At 41.5% G+C, this 18,428-nt stretch overlaps 4 protein-coding genes across 5 annotated transcripts in view; 3 read left to right on the top strand and 1 right to left on the bottom strand.

Moving 5' to 3' along the window:
• LOC139208019 (gamma-crystallin M1-like) overlaps nucleotides 1-18,428 on the bottom strand; it is a 72,584-nt gene that overhangs the window by 23,492 nt on the left and 30,664 nt on the right. The window contains 1 exon segment of the mRNA XM_070837557.1: nucleotides 9,699-9,734. Within this exon segment, the coding sequence (XP_070693658.1) occupies nucleotides 9,699-9,734 (36 nt within the window).
• LOC139208598 (gamma-crystallin M3-like) lies at nucleotides 1,184-2,392 on the top strand. 2 transcript variants are annotated; one of them, XM_070838318.1, is made up of 3 exons: nucleotides 1,184-1,204; nucleotides 1,783-2,025; nucleotides 2,120-2,392. In XM_070838318.1, exons 1-3 carry the CDS (start codon nucleotides 1,184-1,186, stop codon nucleotides 2,390-2,392), a joined length of 537 nt encoding a protein of 178 aa, XP_070694419.1. The 2 variants fall into 2 exon arrangements, with proteins under 2 accessions (XP_070694419.1, XP_070694420.1); XM_070838319.1 differs by lacking the exon at nucleotides 1,184-1,204 and adding an exon at nucleotides 1,686-1,700.
• Nucleotides 10,424-11,173, top strand: LOC139208665 (gamma-crystallin M3-like). Its single transcript, XM_070838392.1, has 3 exons — nucleotides 10,424-10,456; nucleotides 10,564-10,806; nucleotides 10,898-11,173. Exons 1-3 carry the CDS (start codon nucleotides 10,424-10,426, stop codon nucleotides 11,171-11,173), a joined length of 552 nt encoding a protein of 183 aa, XP_070694493.1.
• Nucleotides 15,437-16,220, top strand: LOC139208667 (gamma-crystallin M3-like). The gene is made up of 3 exons (XM_070838393.1): nucleotides 15,437-15,493; nucleotides 15,608-15,850; nucleotides 15,945-16,220. The coding sequence occupies exons 1-3, from the start codon at nucleotides 15,464-15,466 to the stop codon at nucleotides 16,218-16,220; spliced, it is 549 nt and encodes a 182-aa protein (XP_070694494.1). The 5' UTR covers nucleotides 15,437-15,463.

Genomic DNA, 18,428 nt, shown 5'->3' on the forward strand with positions numbered 1-18,428 from the left:
TGATCAATATGGTAGCAGTGAAAAACATGACAATAGTTCTGAATAATCTGAATAATAATAACAGGACGAATATTAGTAAAAAGTGTTGGTAACTGACGATACGCAGCAGTGATTCATGAAGCCAGAGAACCACAGCAGGAGAACCAGGACCAGGATCCACAGGACCCAGAGAACCACAGCAGGAGAACCAGGACCAGGATCCACAGGAACCAGAGAGATGAGAAAAGCACAAAAAGAAGTGACTGAGGGTTATTGGTGGGCAGATTGTAGTTATATCTGCAGGTACAATGATTAATCAGTGGATCAGGCAGCTCAAGTCATAAAAATTAGCATTCTGATTAATAATGAATGGGTTGCAGGTAGGTGAAATGATGCATCATTATTAACACACACACACACCCCTCCGCATCATAAATTAGAAGTGTGTTTCCCCATTAAGAGAGATGGTGTGCACATTTACGTTCTCCTGTATAAATCCAAAGCTCTATCAGAGCTCTCTAAAACATGAGCTTAAGGTCTCATTCTGTGCCTGGAAAGTTTCCTCCATCTTGTCAAGTTTATAACTACAGTTTTTTCAGTAAATGTCCCTCAGTATTTTGCTGCTGTAACATTACTGTGCAGTTGAAAATTGCGGGCTCCAAGATTTTATGCCCAGAGGCCTCTGCATTCTTAATCCATGCTTGACTGTTAAGGACAGTGACTTTTTTCATCTTAATGTGAATCAGCATGGAGAATGCAGGGAGGCTATTTCAAATACCCCTTTATGGCCCTTTTCAATTCTTTTTTAGGTTATAAACTAAATGTATTAATGTATTTATCAAAAACTATAACTTGGGTGCTGTGGGCATCCATAAGCGGAGGCTGCTGTACTGCTAGCAGATAATGGATAGCCAGACAGTAAAACACAGTTCAAGTTATAATTCCAATTCCATTGTTGACAAATGATGTACATTGATAAAATCTTAAATATCCTTAAAGATGTACAACTATATTAGTGTGTTATAAAACATGCATTACATTACATTTTGTACATATACTGTGTATATTGTTATATTCCTGTTACATTATATTCATTCTTATTCTATTCTTATTTTATTTTGTAACTATTTTCTTGCACCAAATTTCATTGTACCGCAATGACAATAAAGGCTATTCTGTTCTATTCTATTCTATTAAATGTTATATGTACCGCTTAAAAGGTACTGCACCGCGTTCATTACATTATGCATTATGCATTTTGATGTTTACCATGCACAGTACATGGATCACATCCACACAGCTTTGTTTGTACAGATGTGCATTGTATAATGGCATGTTAGACTACTGTTGAGCCCATATCTATAAATTGTCCACTTACAAATCAGAGTGCCAAACAGTGTGTTGCATGTAAAAGAGACCATTGTTTGTTTGTTATTACTCTCTATTGTAACTTCAAAGAATGCTTACTGTGTTGACGTCCCTATGGACAAATCCATTCTAAAGACTTCTAGGGTATCCAGTCACATGGAAATGTGACAAATGCCCCTCAGCATTCTATAGGTCTCTACACCATGTTGCCGGGTCAGGGGTTTATACAATGAGGGCCATGGAGTCTTTGGGTTTTGGTCAGGTATAAAAGTAACAGTTAAAAACAGGACTAGCATCAGTTTACCCGCGGCATAATTCTAAGAATTAACACCACCACCATGACCATGGGCAAGGTAAGCACACTTACCCATCCCAGCTCTTTCTGATTAATTATTCCTTACATCGATTTTACTGTGAGCTTTATTCCTTTTCCAGATCATCTTCTACGAGGACAGGAACTTCCAGGGTCGTTCCTATGAGTGCATGAGCGACTGCGCTGACATGTCCTCCTACATGAGCAGGTGTCACTCCTGCAGGGTGGAGAGCGGCTGCTTCATGGTCTACGACCGTCCCAACTACATGGGAAACCAGTACTTCATGAGGAGGGGCGAGTATGCTGACTACATGAGCATGATGGGATGGAGCGGTGCTATCAGGTCTTGCCGTATGATCCCCATGGTAGGTATAAAGCAGCATCCATCACATGATGGATTTAATAACCAAACGTGATATCAAGACATTAATTTGTTTTTACTCTCTCTAAATAAAACAGCACAGAGGCCAGTTCAGGATGAGGATCTACGAGAGGGAGAACTTCGGTGGTATGATGCATGAGCTGATGGACGACTGCGACAACATCATGGACCGCTACCGTATGTCCGACTGCCAGTCCTGCAACGTGATGGACGGCCACTGGCTGATGTACGAGCAGCCCAACTACAGAGGCAGGATGATGTACATGAGGCCCGGAGAGTACAGGAGCTTCATGAGCATGGGATACAGCGGCATGAGGTGGATGAGCATGAGGCGCATCATGGACATGTAAAAACACTTCTCTAAATAAACTGAAAAACAAAACTTTTTTGACAAAATGTTTCTACCTGCTGTAATTTAATGTGAATTTAGTACATGATTAGGCAGCCATTCAAATATTATGTGAGAGAGGATTTTCGAATGATTTTTAGCACACACCACCTACATACTTTACATCATAGGTGCTTAGTTATGTTTTCAGCTGGGGGAGCAAACTAAGAAAGATGCATAATTATGTCAGGGGTCAGAGGGCCCTGCCCCCAGAAAAATAAATTACTAATAAACTACTTAACTTTTGGAAATGGGTGTGGTATGAGACCACATTGGTAAATCAACTTGTCTACATAGATCCTGGAAGAAGAATCCTTATCTCCATAGATATCTCCCAGGGTATGAATCCCTCTCTCTCTCCAATGAAGACACTGAATAGGGTGACCACCAATCAACACTCTATTGTAATTGAATATTGGGGAGCGTGGGTTACATGCAAAGGGACAGCCACGCAGTTTCTTTGTCGCCCTCCACAAACAATAAACAATATCTACAATAACAAAAATCTTGGAGGGAGTAAGGTCGGACTAAACACCCTTTCACAGCATGCCATGACACCAATGCCTTAAACTCAAGCCAAATTAGTAAGGGTCTGAGCATAAAGGCTCATAGAATTTGGATGTTAGAGTATATTTGATTAATGGCTACTTGCCTTGTAACAAAAAAGTTGTCACAATTGTTTTATCACAGCGTACTCCTGTACTGAAATAATGGGGCACGAGGGAGCATTGAGATAAAGAAATGAAATCTAGGTAGAATGTTGACCTTGATTATTGATGCACGGCTGCAAAATGAATTGGGCATTGAGAATCATCTGTTGAAATCACTTTTAAATAATTATGTTGCGTGTATAGCCAAAATTATGTTTAACTGTTGTGTGAATCAAAGGGAAAATTTCTTCCTTATGTAAAATGTTTGACAACTGGGATATATGGAAGGAACGGGTGTATTCAGTGGTAGCAAAACAGATTTCTGTTCATATTAAACCAGATAGTTTAACATATTAATTAAAAATAAGCGGTGATTGTGGAATACATTGTGTGATATTATCTATATGCAATAGTACATCATCTGCATATAAAGAAATGTGATGATTTGTCCCATTAAAAGAGAATGGAGACAGCAAAGGTGATTGATGGATGGTCGTGCCATTGGCTTGAGAAAAAGTACAAACAGCAAAGGACTTGAAGGGCAACTCTACCTCGACCCTCTCAAAGTGGCAAAATGGGGGCAGCAGTTCCTGCCTGTGAGCACCATAGCTGTTGGAGGACTATCTCATCAAGAACCATTCTTTAAAAAAAATCTAGACAATCAAAGGCTTTCATTGTATCTAACGAGAGAATAGCAGCTAGAGAAATCAAGCCTTTGGCACCATCTATGGCTGGTCTGGTCGCTATGCACTACTTTCGTCATGTGACCCTGAAGGTGTCGAGCCAACACTGTGGCATAAATCTTTATGTCTCCATTTAGGAGTGAAATGGGCCTGTGGCTAGGACACTGTGCTAGGTCTTTGCCTTTTTTAGAAGCAAAGATATCACTGCAGTGTTAACGTCCCTCAAGAATGGACCCTTCTAATTGAAAACTGTATCATATCCACGAGCAAAAGATCGAGCAAGAGCCAAAAGGCAAGGTAAAACTGGCAAATTTTCAGATTCAATACTAGACAATCGCTCCACAAATAGTATTTAAAAAGCTTTTGCTTGCAAATTTATCAAAGCCAATCTCAGATCTATATAGTACTTTGTAGAGAGAGGTGCAGGTCAAGTTTACACTCTTTGGGTTGGTTTGAGCAGTATCATCTTTAGATTTGACACTAAAAATATCAGAGAAATGTTCGCTGGTCCAGAGTCTCTGGGCCAACAAATGGCTGGTTCCTGAGGATCCTGGTCCTGGTTCTCCTGCTGTGGTTCTCTGGTTCCTGAGGATCCTGGTCCTGGTTCTTCTGCTGTGGTTCTCTGGTTCCTGTGGATCCTGGTCCTGGTTCTCCTGGCTGTGGTTCTCTGGCTTCATGAATCACTGCTGCGGATCGTCAGCCACTGCCACTTTTTACTAATATTAGTAATTTTATTATTATTCATATATTAATTATTGTTATTCACTGTTACCATATTCATCAGTCATATTCCTATTATCAGTGATATAGTTACAATTATTATGGTTGTTTTCTGTGAATCTCCCCTCCCACCTCTCTCTCTCTCCCTCTCCCTCTCTCTCACACAGACCCCGACAGAAAGCCCTCCCCCCCGATTGGTTCTGTTCGAGGTTTCTTTCCATTAAAGGGGAGTTTTTCCTGTTAAAAGGGAGCTCTTCCTGCCACTGTTTCCTAATATAATATCTGATGCTTGCTCATGTGGGGATTCTTGGATCCTTAATGTTGAATTCCTGAATCACTGGGTCTCTCTCTTAATTAAAGAGTTTGGTCTGAGCTGCTCTTTATGGAAAGTGTCAAGAGATAACATTTGTTGTGAATTGGCCCTATATAAATAAGGATTTAATGACTGATTTTTTGATTGATTGAAGGCTAGTTCTTGCAAGATGGAGGTAATAATTCTGCCTGGTTCTGTCCTGCCTGAGAAGAGAATTGATTTCTTTTTTAACAAACTATTCCAAAAGGGGTCTAATTATGTATGCCATTAATACCTATTGCACATGAACCTGATAAACCAGGGGTGAAAATCACTGCATGCATAAAATGCTACTGCACATCAATTAGCACCGCTATCAATTCACATGAGGCTATAACCAGCACACATAAGTCGGGTCCAGGGAGTCCACTCTCACACGATGTGCCCTGCAAGGCATAGCGGACTAAGTAAAACAAATCCTACAAACGAAACCAAAAAAGGACAGCAGGAGACAGTGCAAACACGATGAACAGCCACTGCTAAGTTGGCATCTCACACACAGCAGGAAATCAATCCCCTCATAAAAATTGTGCGGCCACACACAAATCACAGCTGAAACCTCGTGTCTCTCTGGCCTTACGCAGACAATCATCAGCACCTGCCCACACACCTAACTGGCTTTATTGTTTCCTGCCCCAATCAGCAATCAGCAAAATTCTTCTAGGTCAAGGTCCCCCTCACCTTCTCTAACTAAAGGAACACTTCTTAACTCTGTTCTACACCCCACATCGTTCAGAAGGTGGTCGCACCACCTGATAGGGTGTAGGGTCCCAAAAATCCTGGATCTTATTATGACCTCTCACAGAGTGATTTCTGGTGTACACCAAGTCACCCTGCTCAAAATCCTGACCAGTACATGGACCTGGGTTCTTCAGGTCCCTCTGTGCCCTTCTCCTTTCTAACTGTTGTTTTACAATGTCATAGGCAACACTCAGTGACTCTTGATGTTCCTTACCCACTCTTCCATTGCAACATCATCCTTAGTTTCACTCTCAGCCTAGTTTCACTCTCTAACAACAAATCCACCGCCAACCGTGGCTCCCGTCCAAACATCAAAAAATATTGGGTTATGCCAGTTGACTGATGAACTGTAGTATTGTATGCAAAAACAACCTGCGAAAGGTGTCGAGGCCATCTATGTTTCTGCTCTGGTGGAAGAACCCATAACAGGTCATGAAGCATACGATTAAATCGTTCACACTGACCGTTACCTTGTGGATGATAGGGAGTAGTACGACTCTTCTCGATCTTGTACATCTTACAAAGTTGAGAAACGAGAGCACTTTCTAAGTTCCGACCGTGGTCAGAATGATTATGGGCTGGAGGCCCAAATAGGTGGAACCAGTGCTTCACTAATGCCTCTGCCACTGTGCTAGCCCGCTGATCCTTTGTGGGGACAGCTTGCATGTACTTAGATAAAACATCTGTCATGACTAAAATATTTGCTTTGGCTTCAGTTGGAGGCTCTAATACTGTGAAATCAATTGCCAAAATTTCATGGGGTCAGGATGTCCTAATAGTGCCCATAAAGTTCTTGACCTTTGGCTGAAGAGCCTTAGAAAGAACACACCTTTTACGGTCTTTACACCATCTTTCCACATCTGCATACATATTGGACCAATAATACCTCGACCGAATCAACTGCACTTTATGCTCAACTCCTTGATGGCCATGATCATCATGGAGTGAACGAAGAACACGACTCTGCAGACACAGTGGCAACACCAGCTGATCGACCTCTCTCCCTCCATCTGGTGTATAAATGCGGTGGTACAGCACAGACTCCCTGTCCTTAATACGTCCCCACTGACGAACCAATTCTCTGGTGCCCCTGCTTAGATCATCCCTTTCCTTTGAGTCAGGCGACCTGCCCTCTTCCTAGTACTTCAAAAGAGGGCCAATGGTTGGATCTTGTTTTTGTAAGGTACAAATGTCAGGTACTGAGCACCCAGGTAAGACACTTATTTCGACTTGCACACTGGGCACTTCCTCACACTGCATCCATGTAACACATGGAGCAGAGTCCCCTGGTTCCTCCGTAGATACATATTGACGGGACAGAGCATCTGCATTTATGTTTTGAGAACCTGGGCGGTACTTTAGGGTTAGACTGAAAGCAGCTAACTCTGAGACCCATCTCTGTTCTGTTGCACCCAACTTTGCTGTGGCTAAATGGCTTAAAGGGTTATCTGTAAACACAGTGCAACGATGACCTAACAGATACTCCCTGAACTTTTCGGTAACTGCCCACTTCAAGGCTACCAGCTCCAGCTTCATAGAGCAATAATTGCTCATATTGCTCTCTGTAGGCTTTAAGGACCTGCTAGCAAAGGCTATGGGTCTCAACGTACCCTCATACTCTTGAGAGAGCATAGCTCCTAAACCCCCATGACTGGCATCTACCTCTAAAACAAACGGCTTCTGGAAGTCTGCATAAGCAAGCACAGGGGTTGAGATAAGGGCACCTTTAAGTTGATGGAAACTCTGCTCACACTCTGAATCCCAAGACCCAGTTAAAGGCTTTTGGGGTGTTTTGCCTTTTCTACCTGGAGGGAGAAGTTTGGCAACCACTCGGTGGGCAAAGGGGCAGCCATGCATGAGAACCCTGCCATGAACCTCCTATAATAACTGGCAAATCCCAAAAAAGAAACGCTGAAACTTTCTGCTGAAAAAAATGACACTTAGAACTTGACTTTCAACCCGTTTATCCAACCTGTTTGGTTGCCTGACAGGTATTTCATTTAACAATGGGATTTCACGTTTTATTAGTTCAGTGCAACCAACATCCAAATCTTTCTTAGCAAACACCCTGCTATATTTCAATAACAGGCTCTTAGCTTGTTGCTTTTCACTTTCTTCAAGGTTCTCTAACTCAGGTAAGTCTAACCTAGATTCACTGCAGGTAGTTGTGTGACTAGAAATATAGGTGGTACAGCCCTGGGAATCCACAGACACTTGTATTTGGGACTCACCCTCTGGCTATCACCCGTCGAGGTGTCAGCCAAACATCAGTTTAACTTACATTAGTAACTGGAACAAAAGCGATGCCTCTTTCTCCTTTCACCAGTGAGGGTGACACCAACAGGCCCTGAGGGAGGCAACCCTCATCAGGCATAAGGGGCTCAACCAATAGCTCAACTGGCTCATGCACTAGCATTTTTGGACATGTAACAGGTACATAGATAAGAGCTCCAGCTGGAACACAGAAAGGCTTCTTACCCTCCACTATGACACGATAGGGCTCAGGAGAGTTTGCCATGGCTTCCATCATCTGGCTGTATCTCAAGGCTCACCTCCAACCTCAGGGTGCTGTTTTCAAAATTGGCGCCTCCCACAGATCAGGGCCATATTGCTTGTACAGTTCACCATACAGAGGGTTAAATATATTCACCACCAAGTGCCACTGGTTACATTTAGTTCCTAGGCTTCCAGTATAGCTGCACTGTCTATTTTCGGATCGATGCATACTGTGTCATGTTGCTTCTAATAAAGCCTTTGTATCCCACAACATTCTGTATCCCACAAAATTCTCAGATCAGAAACCGAACCCTTAGAGAAAGTTACTCTTTAACTTGAACTTCAAACTCTCAGCCTTAAATGTTCTGTCACAAAGCGGCAAGGAATTAAAAGGCTGTCTGGGTGCTCTAGCAAGGACAGCCCTTATGGTGACAGAACAATAAATGATCATGCAGCTTGTATATAAGAGGTATTTTAAACATTTGGAAATAGATCTTTGAGTGCAAATAGAAAATCTATTTTCAAAAAGGATCTATTTTTTCCCAAGAAAACAAGAATGATCTTTCATAGAAGGGTTCCCTAAGCACCAGATATCAATCATATGTGTGCAGGCTGCCCACCACCATAATGCCTCAGAAGCAAAATGTTGGTCCATGTTATCTACCTTCCGTACTGCATTAAAATCTGCATCTAGAAGTAGATGAAAGTCTTTGAGATCCAGAAGAGTTTGGGTTAAGAGGCCATAGAAACTGCATCAAAATCAGTAGGAGCATAGGCAGAAATCAAAGCAATGCTCTTCCCATTAAAATTAATCTTAGAAATAGCAACTTGTCCATCCATATCAGCCCAGGAACTCATGAGATCAAATTTGAGCTTAACCCTGCATAGGGCACTCATTGAAATACTACTCAAAATTTCAACCCTAGACCATTACTGGTGGTCATTACAAGACTTTTTTACTTTTGTGAGTTTTTCAAAAAACTATGGTGGTATTATGGTGAAAATCAAGGTCAGTGAAGTCACCATATATTGTTTCTTGCCGGTCTGTCATGTAGCCTGATTGTCGCTGATTGGCTTGGAGAAATCTCGTAGTTGTACTGCCTCATGGTGAGGCAAGGGGCTGCATTTTGGACTCCCACTTAAGTTACCAAATATGGTCCCTTGCTCAATAAAGGGTTAAGCTTACATCTAACTAACTACCATCACACCCCTTGGCTTTCAATGAAGCAGATGAAAGAACAGGGCAATAAAACTTACTTTCAAAATGACCACCATCCCAAGGGAACAGATTTTGCCTAGGGGCCAGGTTGGTTGTGGTAGAGATAGAGAGAGGGAGGGAGGAAGAAAGAGATACACAACAACAATGATAATAGCAATAACAAGTTAGCCCAAGTTAGCCTTGAAGCCTGAGAGTTAAATTATATTACCATCATTTTTCTGAGGATTCTGCATTTAGTTTGCAGGTGGAGTGAGTTTTGGATCTGGTAACTTGTGTTTAAAGTAAGAAAAATATCATGTGTCATCAAATGAAGGCAAAAAAATGCCAATGGTGCTGCAGTCTCCTCAATATATACTTATCAACTAAACAAACTCAGAATAACCACAAAGCAAACAGAAAAACATTACGATTACGAAACCAATTGTACTATACATTAAATATGTCTTTGCATTTTTGTATAGTATATTTGTAGATGTTTTATAATGTGTATCCTTTAGGAAATAAAATTCTTTGATGAAGGGAAAAGGTTGTGATTAAGTAATCTTTTTTTCAGTATAGAACAAAAACGTACCTGTGGTACCTAAATTTTTTCTTCATGCAGTTATAAAATTTTTGCTTACACACCCCTAGAAGACAGGATTGTGTGTGTGTGTTTGTGTTAGTGTCAGTTTTCTACAACAAGTGCTTCTGTTACTACTGTGAATTTAACACTTCTATAATGTGCTGAACAATGCCAAATGCAGTATGTCACATCAAAACATGTAAAGAATTCTCAGTAATTATGAAACGTATGCATGTGTACGAAATTTGTCACACCAAAGCGCAGAACAAATAACCAAATACAGAAAAAAAATATGCCCCAGTCACATGGGCCAACCTATTCAAATGTTAAAAGCACTGTTGGAAATGCTTTCTGTAATGAGAGAAAAGGCCTTTCTAAAGCCTGAGAGGTACCTAGTCCCTGAAAAAAATGGAAAAATCCTCTATAGGCTTCAATGGGAAGTTGCTGAGATAGGGGTTTTCTGAGGGGGCCCACTGATTATTTACATTTTGTCGGGTATAAAAGGAAAGGGTTAAAACAGGTAGGAAGGCAGTTCAGGGGCAAGAGCAACAACTCACCTACAGCACCAACATGAGCAACACCAGCATGAACATGAGGGGCAAGGTACTTTTCAAAGTCTTTGTATAAAAAGTATACATTTTCAAAATGAGATCACAACATTCACCCTGCTGTATATTGTCTAACTTCATTAAATTCAATTCCTTTTCCAGATCATCTTCTACGAGGACAGGAACTTCCAGGGTCGTTCCTATGAGTGCATGAGCGACTGCGCTGACATGTCCTCCTACATGAGCAGGTGTCACTCCTGCAGGGTGGAGAGCGGCTGCTTCATGGTCTACGACCGTCCCAACTACATGGGAAACCAGTACTTCATGAGGAGGGGCGAGTATGCTGACTACATGAGCATGATGGGATGGAGCGGTGCTATCAGGTCTTGCCGTATGATCCCCATGGTAGGTATAAAGCAGCATCCATCACATGATGGATTTAATAACCAAACGTGATATCAAGACATTAATTTGTTTTTATTCTCTCCAAAAACAGCACAGAGGCCAGTTCAGGATGAGGATCTACGAGAGGGAGAACTTTGGTGGTATGATGCATGAGCTGATGGACGACTGCGACAACATGATGGACCGCTACCGTATGTCCGACTGCCAGTCCTGCAACGTGATGGACGGCCACTGGATGATGTACGAGCAGCCCAACTACAGAGGCAGGATGATGTACATGAGGCCCGGAGAGTACAGGAGCTTCAGGGACATGGGCTACAGCGGCATGAGGTGGATGAGCATGAGGCGCATCATGGACATGTGCTAGACATTTTCATTTTGAAATAAAAAATGACAGATAAAACAACTTGAGCCTGTGGCTTTCTATCATGTTTACAAAAGAAGAGAGTTTTTAACAAAAACTTGTGATGTCACATACACCCAAGAGATGTCCACACCAAGCATGTTTGCTACTATACAGCAAATAATTTTCATATCACTTTGATTTTTTTTTGGCGTCCATGCTAACAGGTGTGAGCAGTGAGCAGGCTGCTCAGTACTGTGCATTACACAGTGGCACCAACATATGTTGGGGTTTGCATCATTTCTGGGGCAATTTGGCTGGAAATAATTAACTATTATCAGAGATAATTAACAATTATCAGAGATAATTGTTAATTATTTTGATTAAAAGGACTTAGTGTAAAGTCCACCTCAATTGGGGCACCACGTCAATAAACAAGGAAAAAGATAACCAATTTCATTGATTCAGTCACATTAAAATGACTAAGCTATCAATTTGATATTATGATCAATAATTAACTTAATAACAACAACCAAAGTTACTACATTGACAGCTAGTTGAAGGAGTTCTTGACAGAGTAGAGGTTGGCAGTATTCACTCTTTTACAACATTATAGCAGACGGCATGTGTATTAAAACATTCATTAAAACATAACAAGGCCAAACATACAAACAATCTCATTAAGTGTACCTAGCTAACAAACAAAAGGGAGAGTGTTTGTGTGAGGGGGTGTGTACATGTGAATATGAAAAAGAAGGTAAGATGGAAGACTACAAAAAGGTGGTAGAACCAAATGTTGACTCCCTGCAAAATGGCCACCAGACCCCCTGGTGTGTGGGTCAGAGGAAGACAAGGGGAAGCTAAGTGCTGTAGCTGTTAGCTTAGCTTCATCTCTTTGTATTTGTAAGACTGCTTGTGTGAGTGTGTAGGATAAAGGTGTAGGTTCGGAGAGGATGGTTAGTTGCATGTAGACCCTGTGTCTGTGTGAGCAACTAACCTCAACTTAACTGTATGGCTGCACAGTAAACTACAACACATCACAATAATCAAGCTCAACATTAAAATGAACATTAAAGCAAATCTAAACCAATACATTAACAAGGTTAAACCATTGTTTAGCCATGTATACAGTCATGCTACGCTATATGCCCAGTTAGAGCTTGTTGCCAGTCCTTCAGTGTGCTGCTTCTTAGCCTGTTGATGAATCAGGTTGGAAGAAGGTTCTGGTTCTTTGTCCTTGCTGTCCTGGTTGCAGGCTGGAGGAATCCAGTCGCTCCTTTGTTTCTTGCTAGTTAGCAGCTCGGTGCTAACTTGCTGGTGTGCTCCTGTTGCTCTGAAGATCAGCTGGCAGACTTCAGGTCATACCTGCTGCTGCTGATAAACTTGGTTCAGGCAGGACTTTGTGTCGCTGTCACTGACCCTGGAGCTAAAGGAGAAAGCTCTTGAGCATCTAGCAGCGATTACAGCCTAACTTTTAAAAAAAATAAATTTTATGTAAGCAGCCGCTGTAAACAGACATTACAGGCTATAGATTATCAAAAACTGAAAAATGAAATCAAAATGAGACTATTCAATTTTCAGGTAAAGGTAAAAATTGTTTGCTTCATATTCACTCCAAGGAGGCACCCAGGAGGCATGCCCAAACCACTTCAGCTGGTTCCTTTCAATGCAAAGGAGCAGCGGCTCTACTACAAGCTTCCCCAGATGTCCGAGCTTCTTACCCTATATCAAAGCTGTCTGAGCCCAGACACCCTGAGAAGGGAGATGATTTCAGCTGCTTGTATCGGCATGCTCGTTCTTTCGGTCATTACCTAAAGCAAACAGCAGAGACGCAATTCTGAAGTTCCCAAACCAGACACTTTCCTCACCTGAGATCCTGTCCATGAATATCACAAACAAAAACAGTGACGATCAGGTTCAGGAGTTCCTCAAAGTGCTCTTTCCACCACCAGTTGATATCCCCAGTCCTGGTCAGCAGTTCTCCTCTGCAGCTGAACACAGCCTGGGCCAAGCCCCGCTTTCCCTTCCTGAGCCACCGAACGGTTTGCCAGCACTTCCTTGAGGCCATGTGAAAGTCCTACTCCATAGCTTCCCCAAACACCTCCCACATCTGGGTTTTCGCTTCAGCAACCATCAAAGTCGCCAACCCTCTGGCCCTCCAGTACTGGTCTGCTGCTTCAGAAGACCCCAGGGCCAGCCAGGCCCAAAACACCTCCTTCTCCAGCTTGGCGGCCTCCCTCACCAGCAGGTTCTTAGGTAGCCGCCTCGACCGGCACCGACAACCTTCTAGCTGCAGGCCCTAACAGCTGCTTCAGCCATAGAGGCTTTGAACATGGCCCATGTTCTATTTCCTTTTGAACCCTTATGAATCACCCTATGGTCAAACATGGTGTTTGTTATGGCCAATCCATGCCTAGCACAGGAGTCCAATAACAAAGCACCACTCTGGTTCAGATCAGGCAGGCCGTTCCTCCCAATCAACCCCCTCCAGGTTTCTCCATCATTACCCACATGAGTGTTGAAGTCTCCCAGTAGAACTATGGAGTCCAAAGATGGAACCCCCTCCAGGAGGCCATGCAGAGACTCCAACAGGGCCAAATACTCTGAACTGCTGTTCGGGGCATAAGCACACAACAGTCAGAGCCTCCCCCCAGTAACCCGTAGTTGTATAAAGGCAGCCCTCTCGTTTGATAGTTCTTTTTGCAAATGTAATGCTAGGAACTGGCAGTTTTCTGTAATAGGGTGACAAGCGAGAACGATCACACTTGTTTGATCTAAAACTGGCAACCAGTGAATGGCGTACATATTTATGCATTGCACCCTGTGACCAGCGCTCCCTCTGTGAGTGAACATTTGGCAAGGTGGCAGGTGGAACTGTCCATCAATATACAAGTGAACCACCAAACTTGTTAAAGTGGTCATTGTGCAAACTGAGCCTGTGTTTTCAAGCAGGTCTGCTGAGCACAGAGGGTTTGTAAATTTGTGAAATTTACAAATCGTCTGAACCTAGAGTGATGTCATCGAGACTTCCAGGAACAAGACTGTAAACAAACAATGATGTGAGATGTGAGTTTGTCAATGTCATGAATGCATAGAATTCTCCACCATCGGTTATCATCTACTACGATACACTAACCAGAATACAATGATCAATTGTTGCACCTGACACTCTGTTTGTTGGGTCAGATCATTATCGGGTTGATATTGTGTAGTCTAAACATAAGATACACAAAATTACAGCTTAACATTGACTGCGGTGTCACATGTTTGGAAGATTAATTGACCCTGGTCCAAGAGAGTTGAGGTAAATCAGGCAACACTGTTGATCTTAGTGGGGGCAAAGTTTATTCAAACATGTGGCCACAGCCTCAGAATACAGAGTACAAAGTAAAAGAAATCCTACCAAACCTTTCCCAGCTGTAGGTACTCCAGCCAGACCTTGGAATCCTCTAAAACCACAAATACACACTGTACAATCTTATGTGTAAAAGTGTATATGAAATTGATATATAAAAGATCCAAATGTCATTATGGTACAAAATACGACAAAATTCAAAACATGAGAAATATGGATTGGGATTGTTACAAAAACAAAAAACACACGGCACATTATGTTAATGTTACAACAGTGCCTCGTAGAGTAGCTAGTATCCAAGAATGTTGGAATACTGTAAACTCAATTTTAAAACTAAGATAAACATGATGATTTGTTAGATGATTTTCAATACCAAATCATGTATGAAAGCATATGCATGCTACTCAATCTTTATCACTTAGTGTATTCCTTCAGTCTTTGAATAAGTTTCATAAATTGTTTGTCAGTCAGTATTGTTTTTCAATTTTCTTCTCAACATATTTAGTTATTTACTTGCATAAATGGATTTCAATCCATAAGATTCACAGTGGTGCACTAAACTGTTCAAACATCAGATGTTAATTACAGTGCATCATGAAGTACAGGAACTATTATTACTATGATATATTAATGTAACTTAAATTGAGCTGCCTCTGGCATAACACAGGCAATACATTGAAACAGGCACAACAACTATAGCACTGAAAAAAATAAAAGGCTTTGTGCTACCTGGTCAAAAGGGTAACATTTCTAAAGTCTTCGAGGGCCCAGTCATGTGATTATTCAGTACAGTAACACAGGCCTGTACAGCGCTCCATACCATGTTGCTGGGTCAGGGGTTTAAACAATTGGGGCCCACTGACTCTGTAGGCGTTGGTGAGGTATAAAAGCAAGGGTTAAACCGAACAGGACAGCAGTGCAGCAGTAGCAGCAGCAACAGCAGCAGCTCAACTACAAGTATGACCACCACTGAAATGAGCATGGGAAAGGTAAAAAAAAAAAGTTACAGATATTACAACTGCTTTCACTTATATAGAGTATCCACTGGATTTCATGTCCCTGCTTGTACTGTCAAAACTCTAAACTAATCCCTTGTTTTCCAGATCATCTTCTACGAGGACAGGAACTTCCAGGGTCGTTCCTATGAGTGCATGAGCGACTGCGCTGACATGTCCTCCTACCTGAGCAGGTGTCACTCCTGCAGGGTTGAGAGCGGCTGCTTCATGGTCTATGACCGTCCCAACTACATGGGAAACCAGTACTTCATGAGGAGGGGCGAGTATGCTGACTACATGAGCATGATGGGATGGAGCGGTGCTATCAGGTCTTGCCGTATGATCCCCATGGTAGGTATAAAGCAGCATCCATCACATGATGGATTTAATAACCAAACGTGATATCAAGACATTAATTTGTTTTTACTCTCTCTAAATAAAACAGCACAGAGGCCAGTTCAGGATGAGGATCTACGAGAGGGAGAACTTCGGTGGTATGATGCATGAGCTGATGGACGACTGCGACAACATCATGGACCGCTACCGTATGTCCGACTGCCAGTCCTGCAACGTGATGGACGGCCACTGGCTGATGTACGAGCAGCCCAACTACAGAGGCAGGATGATGTACATGAGGCCTGGAGAGTACAGGAGCTTCATGAGCATGGGATACAGCGGCATGAGGTGGATGAGCATGAGGCGCATCATGGACATGTGCTAGACATTTTCATTTTGAAATAATAAAAAAAGGAAGATAAAACAAGCCTGTGGCTTTTTTCTATTCTTTTATGTTTACAAAGCAGCACAATTCAATGTAATGAACTGAATAAAGAATGTGCATTACTAATCAAAGCATACAGAGGTGTCCACACCAAGCATGTTTGCAACAATACAGAAAATCCTTTACTTGTGACTTTTCATTTATATAACTGTTCATGAAAAGAACAATATATACTACACTTTATATCTGTGTTTTGCCACACTGCAAAAACATGCATTATCAGAAAACAGAAAACGTCAAAAAATTGTTTACATAAATTGTTTACAATTAAGTAATATAATAAGTAATAATAATAATGTGTGTGTGTGTGTATATATATATATATATATTTATATATATATATATACATATATACATATACACATTTAGGAATCTATATAGACATCAGAAATGCCATTACATTTATTAATCTTAATTTGAGCAGGTTATGAAACATCCTCGTCTAAAGCAGTCGTCAGCCCTAAGAAAGTTTGTCTGTGGCTGTGTTCAGGACCTTTATATGTACATAGGGAGCGGGTCCTTTTCCTCAGAGTCCACCATGTGCTTGCACTGCCAAGTTTCTACAGTAGCTCAGAACAGAAATATAAGTCCTTCCACATTTTTAATTTGAAGTGGCACAAATGCAGTGGATCGAGATGCTGCGGTACCATTTTGTGTGGTGACTGGGGGATTGAGCTGGTTGCAATCTGCGTCCACACCACTAGATGCAACTAAATGCTACACAGCAATCCTCTCAGAAGCATAAACAAGTATGACTCTCCATCTACAATGAAGACCATGCAATTAAATTTGTAGTTCACCATCTACAGAGTATGCTTTTTTGTGGTGCTCTCTGAATCTTCACTGAAAGTCATTATTCCCCATGTTACTCCAATGATTCCACAATGAAATGTAAAAAGTAAATTGAACTGAATTGCAAATTATAACCAACTTGTATTTTATTTCTGCAAACAGCTGATAACATCATGTAGGTGCTGATGTGTGTACATTTACTTCGATACATTTTGAAGTACTTTTGAAATAAGCTATGTTACTTCAGGCTCAGCCTGAGAAAGAGACCAATCTGCAAGCTCATATTTTATTTGCTCTGGCAGATGCATCTGGTCCCCCTCCCTTTCAGACAGATTCCCTGGTAAAGGGTTGGCCATTCACAACTGTTGGATGAAGATGTCTGTGGCTGATCTGTTGAATGCTATCACATCACTATTAAACAAACTGGACAGCATATTTTTTCTAAAAGAACAAATACCTGCACCAAGCTCTTTAATTAGAGAGAGACCAACGATTCAGGAATTCAACATTAAGGATTCAAGAATCCCCACATGAGCAGCATCAGATATTATATTAGACAACAGTGGAGGAAGAACTCCCCTTTAACAGGAAGAAACCTGGAACAGACCCAGGATCGGGGGGGGGGGGGGGGGCCTTTCTGTCAGGGTCTGTGATGGGTGGAGGATGGACAGAGAGAGAGAGAGACAGAGAGAGAGAGAGAGAGAGGGGAGGGGGAGGGATGCACAAATACACAGCAACTATAGTGCTGACAATAGGAATATGACTGATAATGATCAATATGGTAACAGTGAATAACATGACAACAGTTAAAAGTTGCGTCCCAGAGGCATCTTGGTCTGATCGATAATGCCTCTTGGAAATCGAAAATGTGAGACGTTCCTGACATACTGGTCTGTCCTTTTTTTTAACTTCTAGTCAACTAAAATTCAGAGGGAAATGTTTTACTTTTTACTTCAGTACTTGTTTTCAACAAATTTAGTGACTGGTTACTGGCAAATTTAGATTATGAAAACAAAATATATTCAACAGATAAGACTAGAGAATATTACTCTGAAATGGGACATTCTGTATGAGTATATTTATTACTGTATATTACTTTTACTGATGTAGTATTTGAATATTTCTACTCTGTGGTATTTTACTTTATTAAGATCCGAATACCTCTTTCACCACTGAAAATAAGTCTAAATCTAAAACAAGCAGATATGTGATAAAGAAATAGTGAAATTTGCAGTAAATCAAACAGGAATTCCCTCATAGGATTCAAGGATGCCTCTAAAATAGTGCAACCACACTTGTATGAGCATTTTAGATAATTATGTTCATGCATGGTGACTTTTGAAATAGTTTGCAGTG

This window comes from Pempheris klunzingeri, chromosome 10 (genome assembly GCF_042242105.1).
Source record: "Pempheris klunzingeri isolate RE-2024b chromosome 10, fPemKlu1.hap1, whole genome shotgun sequence".
In the NCBI taxonomy this organism is placed as follows: Eukaryota; Metazoa; Chordata; class Actinopteri; order Acropomatiformes; family Pempheridae; genus Pempheris; species Pempheris klunzingeri.

What these genes read in the sequence shown, in the direction of transcription:
- LOC139208665 (XM_070838392.1), top strand. Translation starts at nt 10,424, where the DNA reads ATGAGCAACACCAGCATGAACATGAGGGGCAAG. An exon ending in GCATGAACATGAGGGGCAAG is followed by an intron (nt 10,457 to 10,563) that starts GTACTTTTCAAA and finishes TTCCTTTTCCAG; the next exon opens with ATCATCTTCTACGAGGACAG. An exon ending in CTTGCCGTATGATCCCCATG is followed by an intron (nt 10,807 to 10,897) that starts GTAGGTATAAAG and finishes CTCCAAAAACAG; the next exon opens with CACAGAGGCCAGTTCAGGAT.
- LOC139208598 (XM_070838318.1), top strand. Translation starts at nt 1,184, where the DNA reads ATGTACCGCTTAAAAGGTACT. An exon ending in TGTACCGCTTAAAAGGTACT is followed by an intron (nt 1,205 to 1,782) that starts GCACCGCGTTCA and finishes TTCCTTTTCCAG; the next exon opens with ATCATCTTCTACGAGGACAG. An exon ending in CTTGCCGTATGATCCCCATG is followed by an intron (nt 2,026 to 2,119) that starts GTAGGTATAAAG and finishes TAAATAAAACAG; the next exon opens with CACAGAGGCCAGTTCAGGAT.
- LOC139208667 (XM_070838393.1), top strand. Translation starts at nt 15,464, where the DNA reads ATGACCACCACTGAAATGAGCATGGGAAAG. An exon ending in CTGAAATGAGCATGGGAAAG is followed by an intron (nt 15,494 to 15,607) that starts GTAAAAAAAAAA and finishes CTTGTTTTCCAG; the next exon opens with ATCATCTTCTACGAGGACAG. An exon ending in CTTGCCGTATGATCCCCATG is followed by an intron (nt 15,851 to 15,944) that starts GTAGGTATAAAG and finishes TAAATAAAACAG; the next exon opens with CACAGAGGCCAGTTCAGGAT.